This window comes from Natator depressus, chromosome 1 (genome assembly GCF_965152275.1).
Source record: "Natator depressus isolate rNatDep1 chromosome 1, rNatDep2.hap1, whole genome shotgun sequence".
Lineage (NCBI taxonomy): Eukaryota > Metazoa > Chordata > Testudines > Cheloniidae > Natator > Natator depressus.
The window spans coordinates 48,175,023-48,200,346 of record NC_134234.1 but is presented as its reverse complement, the minus strand read 5'-3'; the positions used below and the strand labels follow the sequence as shown (position 1 = coordinate 48,200,346).

Here is a 25,324-nt window from a genome sequence, read left to right as displayed (position 1 = left end):
AGACTGGTCCCAAGACCAATCCCTGAGAAACTCTGCTAGTAACCTCCCTCCAGACTGACAATTCACCTTTCAGTGGGACTTGTTGCTATCTCCCCTTTAAACAGTTTCTTTCCACCCTTCCATTCTCATATTAATCTCCATCTTCTCCAATTTAACTAATAATTTCCCATGTGAATCTGTATCAAATGCCGTACTGAAATCCAGGTAGATTAGATATCCTGCATTTCCTTTCTCTAAAAAATCAGTTATTTTCTTAAAGAAGGGGATTCAGATTGGTCTGGCACAATCTAACTTTTGTAAAACTATGCTATATTTTATCCCAATTACTGCTTACCTCTATGGCCTTAACTACTTTCTCTTTCAAAATTTGTTCCAAGACCTTGCATACAATTGAGGTCAAACTAACAGGACTGTAGTTTCCTGGATCACTTTTGTTGTTGTCACTATCTTAAAAATAGGAACTACATTAGTGATTCTCCAGTCGACCTCTGAGTTTACAGATTCATTAAAAATCCTTATTATTGGGATTGCAATTTCATGTGCTAGTTCCTTTAATATTCTTCGATGGAGATAATCTGGGCCCCCTCATTTAGTCCCATTAAGATGCTAAATTTGACTTCCACCTCTGATGTGGTAATTTCTACTTCCATATCCTCATTCCCATTAGCCACCCTGCCACTACCTAAACTCTTCATTACCCTTATTAAAAACTAAGGCAAGGTATTTGTTTAGGTGTTGGACCATACCTTGATTATTAATCTTTAATCTCCACCCCATCCCAAGAGTTTAAATTGGCCTATTATGGTGAAAACTGAAGTTGTTTACATTTTTCAATACTAACCGTTATCTTTTTCTTGTTTTCTGTAATCCACAACACGTAACTTCCATACAGTAGACACATCCCTTTTGGAACAACCGTGTTCCTCCCGTTCAGCAGACTCTATAGCCTTCTTGAATTCTGCTTCTATCTGAGCTTGCTTCTTATCATTCAACATCTGTCTGTGAGTATTCAAGGCTTTTAATTGCTCCGCACTAAGATAGCCCTGTAACCACAAAGGGCAAACTCACTCAGCTTCATGTGTCTATCAGTCAAAAAGTCTGTCACAGATTTTGAGAAAGTCTTCTCTAAATATACAAGCTTAATTTTCATTTCATTAATATAACAACAGGATTTCAGAAGTATTATTATATATTATAACACAAAGGGGCCCCAATCTTGGTTAGGCCCTCTAGGTATTACTGGAATGCAAATAATAAGCATTGTACAGCACCATAAATACACACATTTTACAAAGTCAAACTCACAAAGTCAAAGTCTCAGACGGCATGAACTTATTAGTCAAAAGCCCTGATCCTGCACATGCTTAGGCATGTGCTCAGCTTTATAACAGACACAATGGGACTACTCACTACTTAGCTTGTTGCTAAGTGTCTATGCTTGAATTAAGCTTGGGAGATATGGCAAACACAGGCTGGAGCTGGAAAAGGAGGAAGACTGGGGGCAAAGACAGCAATCACTTAGGTGAAAAGTATGTAAGTTTACAGGGTCACATCACGGTGGTGTTTTTTTTTTTTTTTTTTTTTTTTTAAACTTTAGTAGAAAGCAAACCTGGATCAATTTCTTTTGCAAAAACATAAAATAGGACAAGGGCATAAAACTACAAACATTAACTTTAATTACATTGTTTGCTAAGTTGGTTGAACTGAAAGTATAGATTTGTTTGTTGAATCTCTCTCAAACTGCTACTCAGTTACTTTAGTGATTTTTGTATGTACCAGGTTCTTATAGAGGTCTTGTTATAATTACATTGGGGAGGGAAACACAAGCATGGCAAGAAGCACCGACTGTCACTGAACCACAAATATTTGGTAAATATTTACTCAAGTAGAAAATTTATTTAAATACTAATAATAATTAGGGCGGTCAAGCAGTTAAAAAAAATCAATTGTGATTAATCGCGCCATTAAAAAAATTAATCACGATTAATCACGCTGTTAATAATAGAATACCATTTATTTAAATATTTTGGATGCTTTCTACATTTTCAAATATATCTATTTCAATTATAACACAGAATACAAAGTGTACAGTGCTCACTTTATATTTATTTTTTAATACAAGTATTTGCACTGTAAAAAACAAAAGAAACAGTATTTTTCAATTCACCTAATACAAGTACTGCAGTGCAATCTCTTTATCATGAAAGTTGAACTTACAAATGAAGAATTAGGTACAAAAAAACCTGCATTCAAAAATAAAACAATGGAAAACTTTAGAGCCTACAAATCCAATCAGTCCTACTTCTGGTTCAGCCAATCGCTCAAACAAATTTGTTTACATTTGCAGAAGATAATGTTGCCTGCTTCTTGTTTACAATGTCACCTGACAGTGAGAACAGGCATTTGCATGGCACTGTTGTAGCCGGCGTTGCAAGATATTTACATGCCAGATGCACTAAAGATTCGTATGTCCCTTGATGCTTCAACCACCATTCCAGAGGACATGCGTCCACGCTGATGATGGGTTCTGCTGGATAATGATCCAAAGCAGTGCGGACCGACGCATGTTCATTTTCATCATCTGAGTCAGATGCCACCAGCAGAAGTTGATTTTCTTTTTTGGTGGTTTGGGTTCTGTAGTTTCTGCATCGGAGTGTTGCTCTTTTAAAACTTCTGAAAGCATGCCCCACACCTCATCCCTCTCAGATTTTGGAAGGCACATCAGATTCTTAAATCTTGGGTCGAGTGCTGTAGCTATCTTTAGAAATTTCACATTGGTATCTTCTTTGCATTTTGTCATATTTGCAGTGAAAGTGTTCGTAAAACAAACAATATGTGCTGGGTCATCATCAGAGACTGGTATAACATGAAATATATGGCAGAATGAGGATAAAACAGAAAAGGAGACATATAATTCTCCCCCAAGGAGTTCAGTCACAAATTTAATTAACATGTTATTTTTTTAAAGAGCGTCATCAGCATGGAAGCATGTCTTCTGGAACGATGGCTCAAGCATGAAGAGGCATATGAATCTTTAGCGCATCTGGCACGTAAATATCTTGCGACGCCAGCTACAACAGTGCCATGCGAAAGCCTATTCTCTCTTTCAGGTGACATTGCAATTAAGAAGTGGGCAGCATTATCTCCCATAAACAAACTTGTTTCTCTTAACGGTTGGCTGAACAAGAAGTAGGACTGACTGGACTGGTAGGCTCTAAAGTTTTACACTGTTTTGTTTTTGAGTGCAGTTATGTAACATAAAAACCCCTACATTTGTAAGTTGCACTTTCATGATAAAGATACTTGTATGAAGTAAACTGAAAAATACTATTTCTTTTGTTTATCATTTTTACAGTGCAAATATTTGTAATAAAAAATAATAAAGTGAGCACTGTACACTTTGTATTCTGTGTTTTAATTATATCGATATATTTGAAAATGTAGAAAAACATCCAAAAATATTCAATAAATGTCAATTGATATTCTATTGTTTAACAGTGCAATAAATTGTGATTAATTTTTTGAGTTAATCATGTGAGTTAACTGCAATTAATAGACAGCCCTAATAATAAATAACAACAACAACAAAAAAATTATCAATGAAAATAATTTTGTAGAGCCATATATTTACAGATTTGTACAATTTCACAGTTCACAGTTGGAGCTTAACTCCAGAGAAGAGCTGCCCAAAATTTGGAATTTTCTGTTCATAGGGAATTTCAGTATTTTGAAATTTGGTTTCAGATTCATTCAAACTGAAACCAAATTTTACAAATTTTCTCATGAAACTGGCGGATTCAAAAAAATTGTGTTTGGGAAACACTGAAACATAGTGTTTTTGAAATAAAATGTTTTTGAAACAAAACATGCTCCCCAATCCCCAGCAGCTGCCAGTGAACCTGACATAATTCATGTCAGTTTCACTGCTTCCCACCACTAAATAGTAAGGCCAAAATATGAACAGACTGCAGAGCTGAGAGCCTGAGCTGAGAGCCACAGCTTGAGCCAGGGTTCCCAGGACCTCCAAGGCTACCAGGCTCCTAGCTCTGAAGCAGAAATGTTGGAAGCCAAGGACCCTAAAAACCTGGCCTGGAAGCAGACTGCATGGTAGACCTAGTTGGGTTCCTTTAGAACCCTAGCAGCCAGGGTACCTCTGGAAACATGCCTGTGACTGAGTGAAAGTTAGCTGAACCCGACTCATTTTCACAAGAAATTTTGAGTTTGACAAACTGGCAATTTCTGATGAAACTGTTAGTCAAAACATTTCTGTTCAGCTCTACTCTAGAGTACATCTTTTCACACCTTAAAATCCACTAGTATAATGTTTATTAAATTCAATAAACATCTTTTATATTTATTTTTATTAATATGTTTGTTTTTGTGGAGAACTGGGAAACTTCTGGTTTATTTTTATGAAAGAATGCCTGACTCAGTTCCTCCACCCCCTCTCATATTGTTACTCTTCTCTTTAAATGAGATGTGACAGATGTGAGACCTTGGAAACATGGAAAACTTCAAAGACTATTATATTGAGATATGCCAAATGCTATGGGTACATAATATTCATAGACCTTTGTATTAATAAGTTTTATGTGTGTATCTTTATGTTCCTGGTTCCCCGCATGTGTTTCCTATGGAATATGGAATCACAGGGATAGGGGTTGATTAATGCAGAGTCCCAGTGCCAAAATAGGTAGATACCCAATCTTTAAAGCTTTTCCCCCTTGGAAAAAGTGCATTGACTAGTTATACCTGTTTCATGAGCCCTCAGGAACAAGCCCTCAAATTGTAATACAGTGACAACCTGAATTGACTTAGAGATCCCTCACTTAATCCACAACCTTACATGAGACTGTAACCAAGGGCAAAACCCTGCTGGAAGGGTTTGAAGGACTCTGAAGATACCCTGGGGTCACCACATGGAAGATGGTTGACATCTGGTAAACTTAGCATGTACGTCGACTATTTATTGTTTTATTACATGTTCCCTCTATAATGCTTTTGTCCAAAATAAATATACTGGGCTTTGTAAAAGTTGGCTGGTCACTGGTAAATGCTGTCACAGCTCCTGGTAGAGAGCAGAACTGCAGGTGTTGGACTAAAAGTCAGACCTGCTGGAATAAGCACAGTGAATTGCCAGGGGGCTGCAACCCTAATCCTCTGGTCTGGAAGGAAAAGGAACATTGGTTCCTGTCCTTAGGCCACTAGTCATCACCCTTCTAAGACCTAAAGAGATGCCCTTGAAGAGACCACATTTCTGGAGTTACCTACAACTCTGTAGGTAACTCCAGAAATGTGACAGTTCTAACAGACCAATACTAGTGAGTGAAAAAATGCAACAAAATTTGAATCCTGCATGCCATCTTTTAAAATTATTTGAATCTGAATTCTTATTTAATGATCAGCACATTGCAGAACATCTCACAAGAAGGCAAGAGGCAATACTAATTTAAGGTCATATGTCCTTGAATCCAGCAGAAACTACTATTGAATAAAAACAATGGACATTCCACATGTATTTGAGGGTAGTATTCACAATTAATAATTACCTCCATACAACCAGGATCAGATGCATTCTGAAGTGCTTCGTAAAGCTCTGCACCATCTTGCAAAGTATGAATCTGCTGTCTGGTGAGTGCACGCGATCTCAGTGCTCTTCTTTGAGGTTTGTCTGTTTAAAAAAATGTTTGCTACAATCTTAAAAACAACAACAACTAAAAATGTGATGTAGAAAGCTCATTTGAGTGGCCAAAGTGTCTCTGAATGAAAATATCAGGCTGAGTCTCCATACAAGAATTCACTTTTTTTAGTAATACAAGTGGCAGAAAGTCTACTATTCACTTGGATTTCAAATAGGAGAATGTGGTATAAGCTCACTGGTATAAACTCTCTATAGAATCACTGGAGACAAAAATAGAAAATATCTATTAAAAAGGAAAGTCATCTTTGTCATATAAGAGGGATAAAATATTATTTGCAATTAGGTGGCTGAACTACTTTACTTTTATATTTTAATGGCTTGTGAATCTATGTCAGTGTGTTGATTCAAGACAAGTCAGGACCTCTTTGTGCAGGGTAACGAGTGTGAGGGAAAAGGAGCTGATACGTAATAATGTTATGATTACTATAGGAGCTGCTAAGCAATATTCTAAGAATAATGAGATGTAACAATTTTATGGATCCTTTATGGGACCTGGTCAGTGAAGGGAAGTTGTTGTATATTGGGTTATAAGACCTTCCTGTACAAATGTATTGCTGTAGTGTAAGAAGGGACCGCAGGAAGAACAAACAGAAAGGCAACATGTCTCCCTAGATAAGCAAACTCTTGCAAAAAAGACTTGAGGTGGCAACTGAGTAGGCCTGACTGTTATAAAAAGCCAGTTAGCTGCGAACCAGCTGAGTGGCGAACAGCGGAGAGGCTAACAGAGGGAGTTTGTCTGGGAGTTCGCCTGGGGAGAGCCCACTGAGGCTTTCATTGTGCTGGCTTCTCTGAGTAGTTACTACAACACCTGAGGAAGCTCTTAGAAGGAAGATAATATGGATGGTGAGTGTTCAGCTGTTGTTACCTGCACAGGATGTGACATGTTTGTCTTTCTTCCACAGGACAGAAGTGACTGTCTGTACAAAGTGCAAGCTGGTCTCCATATTGGAAGAGAAGGTTCAAGGTCTGGAGAAACAAGTATCGACCCTGCGTTGCATAAGAGAAACTGAAGATTTCCTGGACAGACGTCAGGATATGCTTCTACGGACACAATGTTCTGTCCCCGCTGCACAGCCTGCTCTGAATCGTCAGAAGGACGGTGAAGAAATTTGGCAGCATGTGACCTCCAGAAGAAGAAAGGGGAGCGTCCATGTACCAGCAACGCACATACAGGTAAGCAACCGTTTTCATGTTCTCTCCACGGGTACTAATGCGGAGAGTGGACTATCAGACTATACATCTGAGAGAAGGGAGCAGAAGGAGACTTCGACGATTGGAAGACATGAGATGCACTGTCCAAGGAATGGGGGTTCCACAACCACCGCTCCCAAGAGAGGGAGGCGGGTGGTGGTGGTGGTGGTCGGGGACTCCCTCCTCAGGGGGACTGAGTCATCTATCTGCCGCCCCAACTGGGAAAACTGAGAAGTCTGCTGCTTGCCAGGAGCTAGGATTCACGATGTGACGGAGACCCTGCTGAGACTCATCAAGCCCTCGGATCGCTACCCCTTCCTGCTTCTCCACCTGGGCACCAATGATACTGCCAAGAATGACCTTGAGCGGATCACTGCAGACTACGTGGCTCTGGGAAGAAGGATAAAGGAGTTTGAGGCACAAGTGGTGTTCTCGTCCATCCTCCCTGTGGAAGAAAAAGGCCCGGGTAGAGACCGTCGAATCATGGAAGTCAACGAATGGCTACACAGGTGGTGTCGGAGAGAAGGCTTTGGATTCTTTGACCGTGGGATGGTGTTCCAAGAAGGAGGAGTGCTAGACAGAGACAGGCTCCACCTAATGAAGAGAGGGAGCAAGCAGGCTGGCTAACCTAGTGAGGAGGGCTTTAAACTAGGTTCACCAGGGGAAGGAGACCAAAGCCCTAAGGTAGGTGGGGAAGTGGGATACCGGGAGGAAGCACGAGCAGGAAAACGCAAGAGGGGAGGGCTCCTGCCTCATAGTGAGAAAGCGGGACGATCAGCAAATGCCTATACACAAATGCAAGAAGCCTGGGAAACAAGCAGGGAGAAATGGAAGTCCCGGCACAATCAAGGAATTATGATGTGATTGGAATAACAGAGACTTGGTGGGATAACTTGCATGACTGGAGTGCTGTCATGAATGGATATAAACTGTTCAGGAAGGACAGGCAAGGCAGAAAAGGTGGGGGAGTTGCATTGTATGTAAGAGAGCAGTATGACTGCTCAGAGCTCCGGTATGAAACTGCAGAAAAACCTGAGTGTCTCTGGATTAAGTTTAGAAGTGTGAGCAACAAGGGTGATGTCGTGGTGGGAGTCTGCTATAGACCACCGGACCAGGGGGATGAGGTGGACGAGGCTTTCTTCCGGCAACTAACGGAAGTTTCTAGATTGCAGGCCCTGATTCTCATGGGAGACTTCAATCACCCTGATATCTGCTGGGAGAGCAATACAGTGGTGCACAGAAATCCAAGAAGTTTTTGGAAAGTGTAAGGGACAATTTCCTGGTGCAAGTGCTGGAGGAACCAATTGGGGCAAAGCTCTTCTTGAGCTGCTGCTCACAAACCGGGAAGAATTAGTAGGGGAAGCAAAAGTGGATAGGAACCTGGGAGGCAGTGACCATGAGATGGTTGAGTTCAGGATCCTGACACAGGGAAGAAAAGAGAGCAGCAGAATACAGACCCTGGACTTCAAAAAAGCAGACTTTGACTCCCTCAGGGAACTGATGGGCAGAATGCCCTGGGAGAATAACATGAGGGGGAAAGGAGTCCAGGAGAGCTGGCTGTATTTTAAAGAATCCTTATTGAGGTTACAGGAACAAACCATCCCGATGTGTAGAAAGAATAGTAAATATGGCAGGCGACCAGCTTGGCTTAACAATGAAATCCTTGCTGATCTTAAACACATAAAAGAAGCTTACAAGAAGTGGAAGATTGGACAAATGACCAGGGACGAGTATAAAAATATTGCTCGGGCATGCAGGAGTGAAATCAGGAAGGCCAAATCACACCTGGAGTTGCAGCTAGCAAGAGATGTTAAGAGTAACAAGAAGGGTTTCTTTAGGTATGTTAGCAACAAGAAGAAAGTCAAGGAAAGTGTGGGCCCCTTACTGAATGAGGGAGGCAACCTAGTGACAGAGGATGTGGAAAAAGCTAATGTACTCAATGCTTTTTTTGCCTCGGTCTTCATGAACAAGGTCAGCTCCCAGACTATTGCACTGGGCAGCACAGCATGGGGAGGAGGTGACTAGTCCTCTGTGGAGAAAGAAGTGGTTCGGGACTATTTAGAAAAGCTGGATGAGCACAAGTCCATGGGGCCGGATGTGCTGCATCCGAGAGTGCAGAAGGAGTTGGCGGATGTGATTGCAGAGCCATTGGCCATTATCTTTGAAAACTCATGGCGATCAGGGGAGGTCCCAGACGACTGGAAAAAGGCTAATGTAGTGCCCATCTTTAAAAAAGGGAAGAAGGAGCATCCAGGGAACTACAGGACAGACAGCCTCACCTCAGTCCCTGGAAAAATCATGGAGCAGGTCCTCAAGGAATCAATTCTGAAGCACTTAGAGGAGAGGAAAGTGATCAGGAACAGTCAGCACGGATTCACCAAGGGCAAGTCATGCCTGACTAATCTAATTGCCTTCTATGACGAGCTAACTGGCTCTGTGGATGAGGGGAAAGCAGTGGACGTGTTATTCCTTGACTTTAGCAAAGCTTTTCACACGGTCTCCCACAGTATTCTTGCCAGCAAGTTAAAGAAGTATGGGCTGGATGAATGGACTATAAGGTGGACAGAAAGCTGACTAGATCGTCGGGCTCAACGGGTAGTGATCAATGGCTCCATGTCTAGTTGGCAGCCGGTATCAAGTGGAGTGCCCCAAGGGTCTGTCCTGGGGCTGGTTTTGTTCAATATCTTCATTAATGATCTGGAGGATGGCGTGGACTGCACCCTCAGCAAGTCTGCAGATGACACTAAACTGGGAGGAGTGGTGGATACGCTGGAGGGTAGGGATAGGATACAGAGGGACCTAGACAAATTAGAGGATTGGGCCAAAAGAAATCTGATGAGGTTGAACAAGGACACGTTCACTGAACCTGCACTTAGGATGGAAGAATCCCATGCACCGCTACAGACTAAGGACCGAATGGCTAGGCAGCAGTTCTGCAGAAAACGACCTAGGGGTTACAGTGGACGAGAAGCTGGATATGAGTCAACAGCGTGCCCTTGTTGCCAAGAAGGCTAACGGCATTTTGGGATGTATAAGTAGGGGCATTGCCAGCAGGTCCAGGGACATGATCGTTCCCCTCTATTTGACATTGGTGAGGCCTCATCTGGAGTACTGCATCCAATTTTGGGCCCCACACTACAAGAAGGATGTGGAAAAATTGGAAAGAGTCCAGCGGAGTGCAACAAAAATGATTAGGGGACTGGAACACATGACTTATGAGGAGAGGCTGAGGGAACTGGGATTGTTTAGTCTGCATAAGAGAAGAATGAGGGGGGATTTGATAGCTGCTTTCAGCTACATGAAAGGGGGTTCCAAAGAGGATAGATCTAGACTGTTCTCAGTGGTAGCAGATGACAGAACAAGGAGTAATGGTCTCAAGTTTAAGTGGGGGAGGTTTAGGTTGGATATTAGGAAAAACCTGTTCACTAGGAGGGTGGTGAAGCACTGGAATGGGTTACCTAGGGAGGTGGTGGAATCTCCTTCCTTCGAGGTTTTTAAGGTCAGGCTTGACAAAGCCCTGGCTGGGATGATTTAGTTGGGGGTTGGTCCTACTTTGAGCAGGGGTTAGACTAGATGACCTCCTGAGGTCCCTTCCAACCCTGGTATTCTATGATTCTAAGATAAGACAATGGCATACTTCCAGGCTCCAGGCCAAAGTGACACAGGTGTTTTGCCAGGCCAGAAACTAGAGAGGAAAAGGACAAACAATTAAAAAGCGGTTCTCAGAAGTAGAAGAGGGAATCAATTGTCAGTGAGCTCTGAAAGGAAGACATGCTGTCAGACTCGATGGAGGAGTCTGAAGGAGCTGGACTTTCCCAGATTCAGGAAATGGTAAATTTTAGGGAAAAGCAGGCATTCATAAAGGCTAGTTTATTATTTTTAAAGTATATTTTTCTTAAAGGCTTTTATTCTAATAAATAATATTTTGCTTAAAGGAGGATGATTGGTCTCTCACTTCAACTGTCATTGCTCCCAGAGGGCAGAGTGTCTGAGCTTAAACCAGATTTGCTGAGGCAATCATGGGTAGTTAGCAGGGGATTATTCCCCAGGGCCTGGTATGAGAGTAGAAGAATCACTTGATTCTATCCCATGTCTTGAACTCATAAATATATATATCAAATGGAAGAAAGGGCAAGTTGAGAGTAATGCATATAAATCAGAAGTTATGAATTGTAGAAAACTGATAAAGAACTCAAAAGGACACATGGAGAACTCTATGACCAACAGAGTTAAAGACAATGAAGGAGGAGTTTTAAGTACATTAGGAACAGAAAAAACCTTAACGGAACTGGTCCTTTACTAGATACAAATGGTAGAATTGTCAATATTAATGCAAAAAAGAGAAAATATTTATTTTCTCTACATAGGACAATCAGATTATATAAGTAATATCATGTGATGAAACATGTTTCATTCCAATAGTAACTTAGGAGAATGTTAAATAGGAGTTACTACAGTTAGGAATTTTTAAATCAGCAGGTCCACATAACTTACCTGCAAGAGTTTTAAAAGAGCTGGCCGAGGAGCTCACTGGACCATTAATGTTGCTTTTCAATAAATCTTGGAACTTTGGAGACATTCCAGAGGATAGGGAGAAAGCTAATGTTGTGTGTTAATATTTAAAATGGATTAACAGGACATCCTCTGTAATTATAGGCCTGTCAACCTGACACCGATCCTTGGCAAGTAATACAGCACATGATACAGGACTCAAAATAATGAACTGTTTTGTCCTCCTTTAATTCTTTATGGTAATCAACATGGTTTATGGGAAAAAACAGACCCTGTAAAACTAAGGTTTTGTTTTTTTACGAGATTACAAGTTTTGTTGATAAAGGTAATAGTGTGGATGTAATATACTTAGACTTCTGTAAGTCACAGGACTTGGTACCGTACGATTATTAAAAAAACAGAATGACATAAAATGAACATGGCACACATTAACTGGATTAAAAACTAGTTAATGGACAGGTCTCAAAATGCAATGTAAACCGGGAATCATCAAGTGAATGTGTTTCTAGTGGGGTCCCACAGGGATCAGTTCTTGACCCTATGCTATTTTACATTTTTATCAGTGATGTGGAAGAAAACATAAAATCATCACCGACAAAATTTGCAGATGACACAAAGACTGGGGAGTGGTATGTGACATTGGCAGGCCAGGTACCAAGGCTGCAGGCATTAGTTAAGAAATGACAAACTCATAGCTGGAGACCGGAGCAGTTCACTTATGTGTTAGTTTTGCTCAAAACAGGTATTAGTCTTATAAGAATGTGTTTAGACTCTATAGAATGCTGGTAAGTTGCTGTATGCATTAATCTTATTTTGTAATGTCTGTATTCCATGCTGTAAGGAAATAGGTAAGTTTTGCTTTATAACTGAAAATATTTGCTCTAAACTTATGAACTCAGATGGGAAGAGAGTTTCCTGCCACCATCCAGAAGAACAATCAAAATCAGATGGGAACATCGCAATACAAAGGATTGATTAATGGCCCTATCGCATCTTAGAAACACCACATGCAAGGAAGCTGGTCTATGGACTTGGAGGCTGAATGACGGAAACGAAACAAAGACAAAGAAAGATGTTACAGCTCTGTTGTTTGAACTCTGACAGGGCCATAGGCTATAAACTGAGAGGCAGAGACCCCCAGGGTCCGCCCTGAAATCCATCTTGAATTGACGGAGATGTAGTATCTTTAAAAATCATAGATAACTTATTTGTGTTTATGTTTGCTTGCTTTAGCCTGGAAATAATTCTCTTATTTCTTTTTTCTAGTTAATAAACCTTTAACTTAGTTTATTACAGGATTGGCTACAGGCATTGTCTTTGGTGTGAGACAGAAGATACAAATTGATCTGGGGTAAGTAACTGGTCTCTTGGGACTGGAAGCAACCTGAATATTGTGTGATTTTTGGTATAAGTAACACTAAATCCAGTCTGCCTGGGTGGCAAGATACACTGGAGAGTCTAAGGCAGTGTTTCTCAAATGCAGCCACCAGGGGCTTTTCTTGCAGACACAGCCTCCTAAGCAGTGATGGGGGGCGTGGGGGGAAGCAGTGGTCCCTCCCAAAGGGCCACCAGGGGTTGGACCCTGGCCCCCTCTGGAGACACAAATGCTAGAGGAGCAGGCAGCTAGCGAGTTCCCCACCTTCCTGGGGATGTAGGTTCAGGCTCCAGCCCTGGAGTGGCAGGCAGTAGGCTCTGGTCACAGGGCTCCAACCCCAACTGCAGGGCTCACCCCCCATCACCCGTGACCCCCGCCAGCCTGTCATGCATTCCCCTCTGTCCCTCACATCCCCCCTACCGACCTCCCTATCCAGGCTTAATTTGTCCCCGGGCTTGCCAGGACTGAGTAAGTCTGCTGCTGTGGAAAATGATATTTGTATATTTGTTAATATCACTTTTGACAGCAGCAGACTTACTAGCTAGCAAGTCCTTTAACAAAAGCAACCAAAAAAAGCAAAAGAAACAATAACAAAAAAGATAAGAACCTGCAGAGCACCTTATTTGTGTTTCTATTCTGTTAAGATCCTGTAAAGAAGAGAAGCAACTGTACATTATTTTAATTATTGAGTCTGCAAAAAATATTCAATAAATTATAATGATTTGGACATGTGTATGTGCATATATATTTGTTTTTCCTAAAGTTAATTAAGTATTTTAGGAAAAATTGTCAGCACAGCCACCAGCAAGAGTTGGTGGCTGCACTTCGAGGCCACCAAAAAATTTGTTGTGAGAACCCCTGGTCTAGATAAGACTTAGTCCTTCCATGAGTGCAGGGGACTGGACTAGATGACCTCTCGAGGTCCCTTCCAGTCCTATGAATCTATGATTTAACTTAACAAGGTATAAGTTAAGGGTTGAGTTCTTGGAGTTTATCACTATGCGGCACGCTTTAATTATTCTCGTGGCTCTTTTCTGAATCCTTTCCAGTTTTTCAACATTCTTCTTGAATTATGGACACCAGAACTGGGCACAGTAGTCAAGCAACAGTTGCACCAGTGCCAAATAGAGAAGTATACAAACTCTGCACTCCTACTTGAGAGTTCTTGATGATGCAAAGAAGGACCTAATTAGCCCCATTGGCCTCAGTGTCTCACTGGGAGCTCATGTTCAGCTGATTACCACCTTGACCCTGAAGTCTTTTTCAGAGTTAACTGCTTCCCAGGATAGAATCCCTCATCCTGTAAATATGGCGTATGTTCTTAGATCTATAACTTCATTTGGCCATATTAAAACACACATTTTTTGTTTGTGCCCAGTTTACCAAGCAATCCAGGTTGTTCTGTATCAATGATCTGTCCTCTTCACTATTTACCATGTCATGCTGTCAGGAGGGGCTCACGACCTTGAGTGGCTACCTCATGGCAGACTATCCAAAACAGGGCAGTCACCCCAAACTGGTGGTATGTTCTATAATTAGATTTCACCAAGCAAGTAACAAATATGAACCCCTTGATTACTGTAGCAGTCTCACCGTGGAGTCACAGACGGTCCCCTATATGATCACTTCTTCTGGTCTCTTCTGGCCTTAGAATCTACGAACCTGGTGATAGCTAGAGGCCTGAGACCAGAAGAATTCAGAGGTGCAGTTCACCAGAAATTGCGACAACCACCTCACTCAACTATCAGTGACTCTACATTTGTTTTTGTGTATTCCAAGTCTACACCTCACAGGAACAAGTCCTAAATTATGTACAAAAATCTGTTAACAAGTTACAGTAGAATCTCAGAATTGTGAACACCAGAGTTACAAACTGACCAGTCAACCACACATTTCATTTGGAACCGGAAGTATGCAATCAGGCGGCAGCAGCAGTCGAGACACAGACACATGCACACACGAATTAAAAAAAAAAAAAAAAAAAGAAGAAGTAAATACAGCACAGTACTGTTAAACATAATCTACTAAAAAAATAAAAGGGAAAGCAGCATTTTTCTTCTGCATAGTAATGTTTCAAAGCTGTATTAAATCAATGTTCAGATGTAAACTTTTGAAAAAACAACCATAATGTTTTGTTCAGAGTTATGAACAACCTCCATTCTCAATGTGTTCATAACTCTGAAGGGTCTACTGTAGTATTTCTGGTGATTATTTACAAGCGATGGGGAGTAGCAGCCCATCAGAGTTGCCTTAAACATCTCAGAAATAACATTAAAAAACCAAAACTACTGCATTCAGACTTGGCAGAAAATCTTAGTAGTATCTCTCAAAGTATTTCAGGAAAACTCCTTTTTCAGCATTTACAGGAGAATCCTCTATAAACAAGATCTTTGGGTTCACACAACACATTCCTGTAACAATGAGAATACCTTCGAGAAAGTGAAACAGAAGACCTGACCTGAAGACGAGTTCTGTGTGAACTGAAAAGCTTGTCTCTCTCACCAACAGAAACTGGTCACATAAAAGATAATACCTCACCCATGTTCTCTCTCTAATATCCTGAGACCAACATAGCTACAACTACACTGCACACTTTGAAACAAACAGTTTTACCTTCATGCTGTTTAAACTCCACTTGGATTTGTGAAAACAGAGCTTCCAGGTGTTTTTGTCGATTCTCTGCATGCTTTGCAGCTTCCCTTTCTTCAGCTCGACCATTACGAAACACATATGATCCAGTTGGTACCTTTTCCACCCACTGGAATAAGAATTCACATATAAAATTAAGGCTTTTATTTATTTATAAGTGCCCTAACCCAGTCTTTTAAAATTCTATTCTCCCTCCAATAACGGCAATTTTTGGAAGCTTTTTCACTATCATCAATAAAGGACAAAAAACTAGATTTTTTGCATGGTCTCAAATTTTCATTTCAGTTTTGAAAAACTCCCTTATCCTCTCCCTCTATTGCAATATTTTCAATTTAGGTTAAAATCTGACATTACACCTGCTAAACTGGGTTTAATCTCCACCACAAAAACTTGAGGGCTGCAATGATTACCAAGTGCATGATTTTACAAAAATGGAAGAATAGGCTTATGCCCAAAATACAGCGGTGGTATTCGGATCTGTCCAAATTAGCAGCCAAAAAAAGAATAGCTTACTACCCTAGGAATCAGTTATATGAAATTGAAGATATTTGGACCCTGTTTCTTTAGGTATGTTTGAATACAAATAACAGACTGCTCAAAGAATGCCAGTTCTCCATCCTATCTAGCTGCCACGTCCCACCCTAATTCCCTTCGGCTTTGGTTGACCTTCCTTCCTCCTCATGTACATCTTCTCCCATTTTACTATTTTAATCTCCACCTTATTGTGTTATAGTATAGTCTTGAATCTGATCAATTATAAAATTGCATAATTCTGTTGTAGCTTCCATGAAGTATATGGTATCTGGGAACATATACAAGCTATAAATAATTTTATATTTTTTGTATTTTTATCTGCTTACTAAAAATTAATAAAGATAACTCCAAAGTTCAGGGCTGTAGCTTAGTTGAGATGACAGCTACAAAAAACAGTAACTCTATCTCTGTTGCAGTCTAAAAGTGAGGGACGAGTCAAAGACTGAAAGCAATAGTACAAATGTTTACTCATGAAGGACTGTTTGAAGAAACTGGACCTCTGAAAGGAACCATGACAACAGAAGTGCCTAGCATTATTAATGTGAAAGATACCAGAGAGGACAAAGAGTATAGGCTGGACGCAAGGGACAGCTTTGTTTTATCCCAGAGAGAATTATTTGCAAGAAAACTAGCAAAACAAAAGGAAATGATAATAGGAAACTTCTTAGCTGAGTATGCGCTTTCTGCTAGCAACTGTTCCCACAATTCTGAGATATATGAATGGTTCCCCTCCTCTCTGCAGTTCCAGTGGTGATTAAAACATTGTAACATAGCCTGTGATGACCACAGTCCTTTCTCTGGCTTGCTGCCAGACTATTCATTCCAAAACTGCGTAAGAACTCTTGGAATATTAGTAACAATTTTAGAGCCAACCAGGAAACTACATACACTACATTAACTGGCTCACAAACTAGAGATATAAAAATTAAATTTGTCCATTGGCTAATAAGCCATACAGGAAGAGCAGAATTGTGGAAGATGCTGCTAAACAGAAAGAAAATTATTGGATAAGAAACTCTCCATTTTGCAGCCAACTGTCTCCCACATTTCTGAGACACATGGAAAGTAGCAAGCAATGCACCTAAGTAGGAAGGGATATAGAAAGACTAAGACAGGGAAGTCTCCCCTTGAAATTAAATGCCAAAATGGGAACTATTTCTGGATCACTACATGCAGCACCTTCTCTTCCAAAGGAGACCCCTGCAAAGGACAGAAATTCCGCCTTACAGAATCTAACAAAAGTTGTTAATAGAGGACCTTGTTGCTGCTCTGCAGATTTCCTCAGTGGAAGCTTAAGCTTTTTCTGCCCAGGATGTTGTGATAGATCTTGTAGACATTAATCTGATGCCTTGTATTGCTCCACCTGCATAACTGGCCAGGAATAGCGTGGATCCTTGAAGCCTTTGACATTGGGCTTGTAGTCCTTTCTCAAGATACCATGTGGGCAGAGGAGGAACTGCTTTGTTTAAATGCACTGTCCACCACTATGTCACCCACTTCCTCTCCAAATAGGGCAGTGCCTGTGAATTTGGATGAGCACAGCATTTGTTTGTAGTGGGCATCTGCCATCCACGAGCACAACCACATTTGGTACCTGGCTGTTAACTGGATGTGATGGCCCTGGCTGAGAATCTCACACCATCCACTGAGGTATCTGCCACAAAGGCTGTTGTTAGGGATATTTTCTTAACGGTAGATGAAGTCAGGTTGGTCCTTGTTGTCCAGGGTGTTTGAGTCATCCAGCTAGGACATGGGGATAGCTTTTGCAAAGGAGACAAGTGGCCAAGGACAGTGAGGGCAACCAAGGAAGACTCAAAATCCCTTTGAGGATGATTTTCACCTTACTATCAGTAGTATCTTTGGGAATCCCATTTGGTTAGTATTATCATATCTTTTGCTAATGCCATTGTAGCATCTACCTTTGATGTGATGGCATTTTTTGGCTCTTGCACCTTGTAGTATCTAAGTGCATGTCTGCTGATATGCTCATGCTTTTGAGGAGTATTCCATTTATCACTGATCATATCTTCAAAAGAAGAATACAATGGGATTGCTTTTTCAGGCAGAGACTTGCCTGGCAGGTACTTGCCTTTGGGCTTCCCATCAGGTATCTGCTCTGGATGCGAGATGCAACCTTTCCACGCATTTTTTTCCATGCTCTGCTCAGAGCCTGAATCAGAAAGCTCTCCCATCCTGAGTACATGTGGTGAAGCCTGAGCCAGAGGTCTTAGATTTCTTGTAATTTTTTTCTTTCCTTTTTTATATTTGTTTGACCACTAGGAGTGTCTGTCTCTCTCGTGTCCTTTTTATCAAAAACCTTGAGGCCTCTCAAGTTCTACCTCTGCATCATCCTCAACAAGGTCCCCTTTTGCCACAGTTCCTGGGTTAACTGCCTTTCTGTTCCTTTTGTGGTCTCCTCCAGGGCACCTCTTTAAGGTCTCAGGCCTCTAGCTGCCATCTCTCTATAGGCAGGATTTCATGTTCCTTTTCCCTCCAGACCGGAGTGCTACAGTTACAGTCCCCTTACAATTCACTGTGCTTATCCCAACAGTCTGACTTTAGTTTAGCACTTGCAGTTCTGCTCTCTCCTAAGGGCTATGACAGTATTTACCAGCGACCACCCAGCCTAGTACATTTATTTAGGACAAAAGCATTATAGAGGGAACAGATAAAATAAACTGCCTACATACATGCTAAGCTTACTGTCTGTTATCCACTTTCCACATGGAGACCCTAGTAGGTTTTCAAAATCCTTCAAACCCTTCCAGCAGGATTTTTCACTTTTGTTTAAAATATCATGTCAGTTTGTAGATCAAGAGAAGGAGTGAGTCAGTTCAGGATGCTCCTTTTGGTATAAAGCTTGTTTTTTTGGCTGCTGGGCTTCTTGAAGCTGATCGGAACCAGTACATGCTATTCCTCCAGTTGGTGATACTTCTCTGGAGTTGTGTGCCTTTCCAGGATTTTGCAGTAATTACTCCCCAGTGAATTTTAGTTCCTGGAGGAAGATCTGTAACCCTCCTCCCATGGAGCCAGAATACGATACGTAGCTCACAGCAATACATATTGGTGCAAAAGTCTATGAATATTCCATCTGCCCATAGTGTCTTGCACAACTCAGCATTGCAGTAATAGAATCATAGAAGATTAGGGTTGGAAGAGACCTCAGGAGGTCATCTACTCCAACCCCCTGCTCAAAGCAGGACCAATCCCAACTCAATCAGCCCAGCCAGGGCTTTGTCAGGCTGGGCCTTAAAAACCTCTAAGGATGGAGAATCCACCACCTCCCTAGGTAACCCATTCCAGTGCTTCACCACCCTCCTAGTGAAATAGTGTTTCCTAATATCCAACCTAGATCTCCTCCACGGCAACTTGAGACCACTGCTTCTTATTCTGTCATCTGCCACCAATGAGAACAGACAAGCTCCATCCTCTTTGGAACCCCCCTTCAGGTAGTTGAAGGCTGCTTACAAATCGCTCCTCACTCTTCTCTTCTGCAGACTAAATAAGCCCAGTTCCCTCAGCCTCTCCTCGTAAGTCATGTGCCACAGCACCCTTATAATTTCCGTTGCCCTCCGCTGGACTCTCTCAATTTTTCCACATCCTTTCTGTAGTGGGGGGCCCAAAAATGGACGCAATACTCCAGATGTGGCCTCACGAGTGCCGAATAGAGGGGAATAATCACTTCCCTCAATCTGCTGGCAGTGCTCCTACTAATACACCCCAATATGCCGTTAGCCTTCTTGGCAACAAGGGCGCACTGTTGACTCATATCCAGCTTCTCGTCCACTGCAATCCCCAGGTCCTTTTCTGCAGAATTGCCACTTAGCCAGTCGGTCCCTAACCGGTAGCAGTGCGTGGGATTCTTCCGTTCTAAGTGCAGGACTCTTGTTGAACCTCATCAGATTTCTTTTGGCCCAATCCTCCAATTTGTCTAGATCAGTCTTTTGAAGTTTCCATGCTATCAATGTCTCATATCTGTCATACCATCCCACTACCTGTGAGAATCCACTGATTCATGTAGGGGAGAAGAGGAGCGGTGTAGAAGGCCTGCTTTATTTCTCCCGTGGAACTGAAGATCCATTTCAGTATCTTGGGGGAAATGATAAACACAGTGTCCTTCTGGGCTGGGTCTTTTGTGAAATTTACCTCCCTTAGCTGGCTGGATGGTGCTGGTCTCATCCTTAGACTCTCTCCCTGAGATGATCAGAAACATCAAATTATTCTCTGTTGGAGTTGCCATTCCTCAGGGGAGGGGTGTCCCAACATGTTGGTCTGACTTTCAGCCCGATGCACTGGCAGCGCAAAGGTTGACTGGATGAGAACAGACATGACATAATTTGCCTTCTGATAAGCCTGTAAAAGCTGCCTCACATATGATACCACCACTTTGGTTTAGCTCTGTGGTTCATGGTAAAATTCAGCCATGTCTGAGACAGGAGCAGAGGCAAGGAAGTGCTGCAGCAGTAGATCCAGGTGGTTGAAACCACCACACTGCTAAATACCCAATCTAGAAGACAAACAGGAGGAAGAAGGGGTAAAAGTTGCTTGCTACTATCCAAAAAATGTATAAAAATAAAGCTTGCAAAGAAAATGGTCAGGAGCAATGCAAACTGCCACTAGTTTCTGCTGAAGAAGTTGAAGTTCTGCCATCAAGATGGAGAGGGGTGTGTGGCCAGCACTGGTTGTGCTACAAAATTATTGAGAGGAGTGCGATCAGTATTGTGGGAGATGCTGGCCTGCAGAAGGAAGCATGTATCTGAATATTAAAAAATTCCATCTGAATTTCTGGTGGTGTTTAAAATGACTCTGTTCTATTTTATAAACATTCACAACTTATTTTCACTGAAATTTAAAAATATAATGATAATAGGTCACATAGTGATGCAACCAACTCAGGCAAGACAAGCAGCAATCCTAACAATGCTCCTTAATTTTTAACTTCTATACAGTGGTGCTGTATGCTACAAACTGAACCCAACTGGTCTGGTTTGTTTTGCTTTAAGCTGAAAGGTTGTTCATCAACATTTTTCCTCAGCTCACTCTCAAACAAGTCTCCCACTTTAAAAATTACAACGTTCTGAAACACTCTGTTACTCCAGGCTCTGAGGAGCCAAAAGTAAAGCTGATTAGAGGATAATGGGCATAAATTGAAATAGTTGGTACACTGAGGAATACACTCCTCTTGAAGTGTTAAGTCAAGTGCAGACATAATGAAACGATAATCTACTCCATTAGTATTTCACAAATGATACATCATCTTATTAAACATTTTAGCCCAAAAGTATTCATACGGTACCTGAATAGGATAAGCTCTTTGAATAACTATATCAATACACCCAACAGTACCACCTTCACTGAAAAGTGATGACAAGGGCAAAGGAAAAGGTCTGGGATCCTGATGAAATCCTAGTTTGGCATGCCACCGAGCACGTCGAGTACTGTTAGCTGAAATCTGAGTAAATTAAGTGTTTTTCAGTGAAAATACCACACAAACAGACCAAAAAGATCAGCAAGTAATTTAATTTAGTGGGAAAACTCTCAATCTAAAATGTTCTTATTTGTGAAACTGAACATATTAAGGGTTTTCCAACTTTTTCACAGTGTGAACCACATCTGAATAGAGAGATATGCAAACTGATGGCCTCATGTATTTTAGTGAATAGTGAGTGTCCATGAGACCTAACAGACTTATTACTTCATACCAGAATAGAATGCTCCTCAAATAAAAATATTTCGCACATCTCATACCCCAGAAACAACTTGTGTCCCAAATTCTCCTCTCTCCTTCAAACTCGTTCCCCAAAACCTACTTTTTTCATCCCCCTCCCAAACAAACGTCTCACATTCTTGAGCGATTTAGTACCAATTTTTTTTAAAAAGCATTTAAAGAACACGTCAACATGTAGTAACTTGATACAACTTTGCTGTATAAAAACGTTCCTTCATTTCCTACCTCTCTCGTATAATATCCTCTATCCCTCTGTCATGTCATGGCCCATCAAATCTAGACTGCAAATTCTTTCTGACAGAGAATATATTTTTTATCTGTCTGTAAAGCACCAACTACACCTATGGCACTGCCGAGATAACTACCATTACCCTCAAAATGCACATCTAATCAAGTTAAAAAGTAATACTTAATTTCACCTTTAACATAAGAGAGTCTGGAGTTTCCAATGGTGTGCATGCATCTTGAGAGCCCACAAGTTCTGCTCCATGTACTATGATCTTCTGACCAACAGTCAGCCTTCTTCCATGTAACAGTGCTTGGAGAGGAGGATCCAAGAGAGCCCTAATCCCATACCACCCATCTGTAACTTCAATCACTGCTGCTTTTTTTTTGCTTTCCACAATGTTTTTATTACTACAGATATCAGGCATGTTTTCATTTAATGATATGATTTTAGAAACACATAGTATGAGTGTTTTTGCAGCTGTATCATCTCTCTCCACTATCTTTTTGATAGCTGATCGCTGACTTTTATCAATTTCCAAATCATATCTACAAAAAAAAAAAAAAAAAAAAAAAAGGAACAATGCATTTACAATACACTTGAAAATATACAGTGTCTAAGATATTTTCTTTTAAATTAAACAGTGATTAACTATAACTAACCAATCTATATGAAAAAGCCCCCTTGGCAGAAACTGGAACTTCTATTTATTTTTGCAAATATTTATGACATATTTTAAGTATCAAAGGGATGAAGTTAAATAACACAAGCATTAAAACAGATTCATAAAGATAAAATTGATGTGTGCAAAATTCACAAAACTTACAGTGCAGCAAAAACCTTACATATACTGCTGTACACTTACCTGTATTTTAACTGAAGTAGCACTCTTTCTGGTGTCAAACACCTATTAGCAAACTCCTGTGGAAAAGAGATTTCCATAGCTGCCAATTTCCATACAATCCATCTATAGTGGTTGTAGACCCAGGCTTCAGTAATTAGCTTTGGATCCACACCAGGTATATCACAGAGTGCCCTGTATACAAATTTTTATAATATTAAACTGAACACCATTTTAAGTTTTTCAAATTTGTATTTTCAATAATATTTTAATCTGTTATATTAGTACTTTGGTACTTGATATAGGAATACATCTAAGGGTGCATGTACTGGAAAATTACTGATAAAATACATATTTTAATATATCCTATTTATTGAGAAATCAGGAATGGGCACTGAATCAGAAAATATGAAAAATGTTGACAAGAAAATAAAATATTTAAAAAATCTTTCTAAAATAATCAAAACCAAATGTGCGATGTTTTGCTTCATATGATGTCTTTTGGGTTGTAACTAATATGCAAAATGGCCAGTAGCAAGGTAACATATAATTGATTTATAAAAGTGCACAGTAGAGTTACACTACGTGTGTATATTTTGCTTTTAATTGATCTTTAGAAGGGGACTGCAAATGGGTAGGGATAGCGAGTGTGGAGGAAAGAGATATGTTTGCCTCCTTTTTGTTTCTTATCCTTCTTAGCCAATATCACGTATATTTACAAAATGTTTTGTATTTAGGCTAAGTTGTATAACTATGAACTGGATTCCCAGAATGCTTTGTACTAATGCTAAGATCTTTTGTGGAAATATACTTTCTATCAGAAGTTGTATGTTCTGTTAAGGAATGTTACATATAAATTGTGTGCTGGGAGAGAAAACAGTTCATTTCTTTACTGTCTAAACCTACTTTACCGTCTACTAATATCTGGAATGTTATTGTGTATGGTTGGTACAAATATCTTTGTATCCTGAAAATATAGGTATGAAACTAGATAAGAAAAAAGGAGTAAGGTATATATAATATTCTACTATTCTTGTAATAAACAAGTGGACTATAAATATAAGCCAAATTAAGCTCACACTTTGGGACAGACTGAACTGCTGCAATACTGTTCCCCTGAAACAGGTAATGTATAAACCCTTCTGTGCTGATCTATCTGATTAATAAATTGATTGAGCCATGTGATGTGACATTTTGCTAATTGATAATCTAAACCAAACCACTAATGATGTATATTAAAAAAAGCCTTAAACAGCATTTCCCCCCCTCAAATAAGAAAAGTTAGAATTTTTTTCCGCTAGTTGTTTTCCTTAGTAATTTTAGGAATGACTTGTCTCCCCGTTTTTTTTTGTTTGTTTGTTTGGTAGACTCCTTGGACAACTCACAGTTGAGGATAAAGGGCTTTTAGTCCTTCATCTGAAGAGCAGGGGTGTTAAATACTTAAGTGTTAAATCCTTAAGAGAACTTTTCAACCAAGTGTTTTAATAAGATAGGTGTTAATAAAAAACTCACAAATTTTTAATCCGAATAAAAATGAGAAAATGAAACCAAACTAGCTTAGAGGGATCATCTCCATGTCATAATCTTGCCAATAGTGAAATTATCCAGAGGCTTCCAGAGTGGACAAGCCCTGAATTTCTAACGTAGAAACAAAAAATCCTTCAGACCTTTCTTATAACTTCAGAAAGCTGCCAAAAAGGTATGAATGAAAACCGGACCCACTGAAATCAACAGGAGTTTTACCATTGACCTTTGTAGAGTCAGGATCTCACTCTATAAATCCAACTTCCCTTTGCAGGGGAAGATAAAGTAATAATTGAACTGGAAGATTTGCCAGTTCTCTCACCCATCATGCAAAAAAACCGAAAAAAAACCCTTCCCCTTAAGCGCACCTGAAAAATGTCAAAAGATATCAATCAAAAGATTCAGCAGGCTTCCAGGCTACATGAGTCTTGAAAATCCCTCCAAAAATATGCTCCTGATTTTAATATAAGCCAACCTTCCATATTTCTATTTGCAGATCACCACAGTGGAGAAATGGACAGATGACCCATTAATGCACACATTAAGCCTCCCATAAATACAAAGGCTTAAAATATTCTTTAGTACAATGACATAAGTAGACTAAAATGTGCATTAATGACCTGTAGTAAGAGGGTAGCTACCATCTTATAAACACTTACTGTGTATAGTGGTTTTATCATAGGGCAGAGGTTCCCAAACTTGGTTTGCAGCTTGTTCAGGGTAAGCCCCTGGTGGGCCGCGAGACGCTTTGTTTACCTGAGCATCCACAGGTACGGCCACATGCAACTCCCAATGGCTGCGGTTCACCATTCCCGGCCAATGGGAGCTGCGGGAAGCAGCGCGGGACAGGCCACTACTTCCCGCAGCTCCCTTTGGGCAGGAACGGCGAACCATGGCCACTGGGAGCTGCGAGCGGCCGTACTTGCAGACACTCAGGTAAACAAAGTGTCTCGCAACCTGCCAGGGACTTACCCTGAACAAGTAGCCAACCAAGTTTGGGAACCCCTGTCATAGGGTAATAACATGTAGTAATTTAGGAATAA

The 25,324-nt window shown here is 40.6% G+C and overlaps 1 protein-coding gene across 1 annotated transcript in view; it reads right to left on the bottom strand.

Annotated features, from left to right (window-relative positions):
• The window catches only part of BRCA2 (BRCA2 DNA repair associated), an 86,906-nt gene that overhangs the window by 11,897 nt on the left and 49,685 nt on the right, over nt 1-25,324 (bottom strand). The window contains exons 16-21 of the mRNA XM_074959363.1: nt 22,782-22,952; nt 22,110-22,464; nt 21,259-21,414; nt 15,393-15,537; nt 5,550-5,671; nt 842-1,043 (exon numbers count right to left, since the gene is read on the bottom strand). Coding sequence (XP_074815464.1) covers nt 842-1,043; nt 5,550-5,671; nt 15,393-15,537; nt 21,259-21,414; nt 22,110-22,464; nt 22,782-22,952 — 1,151 coding nt within the window. The remainder of the gene's footprint in view (nt 1-841; nt 1,044-5,549; nt 5,672-15,392; nt 15,538-21,258; nt 21,415-22,109; nt 22,465-22,781; nt 22,953-25,324) is intronic.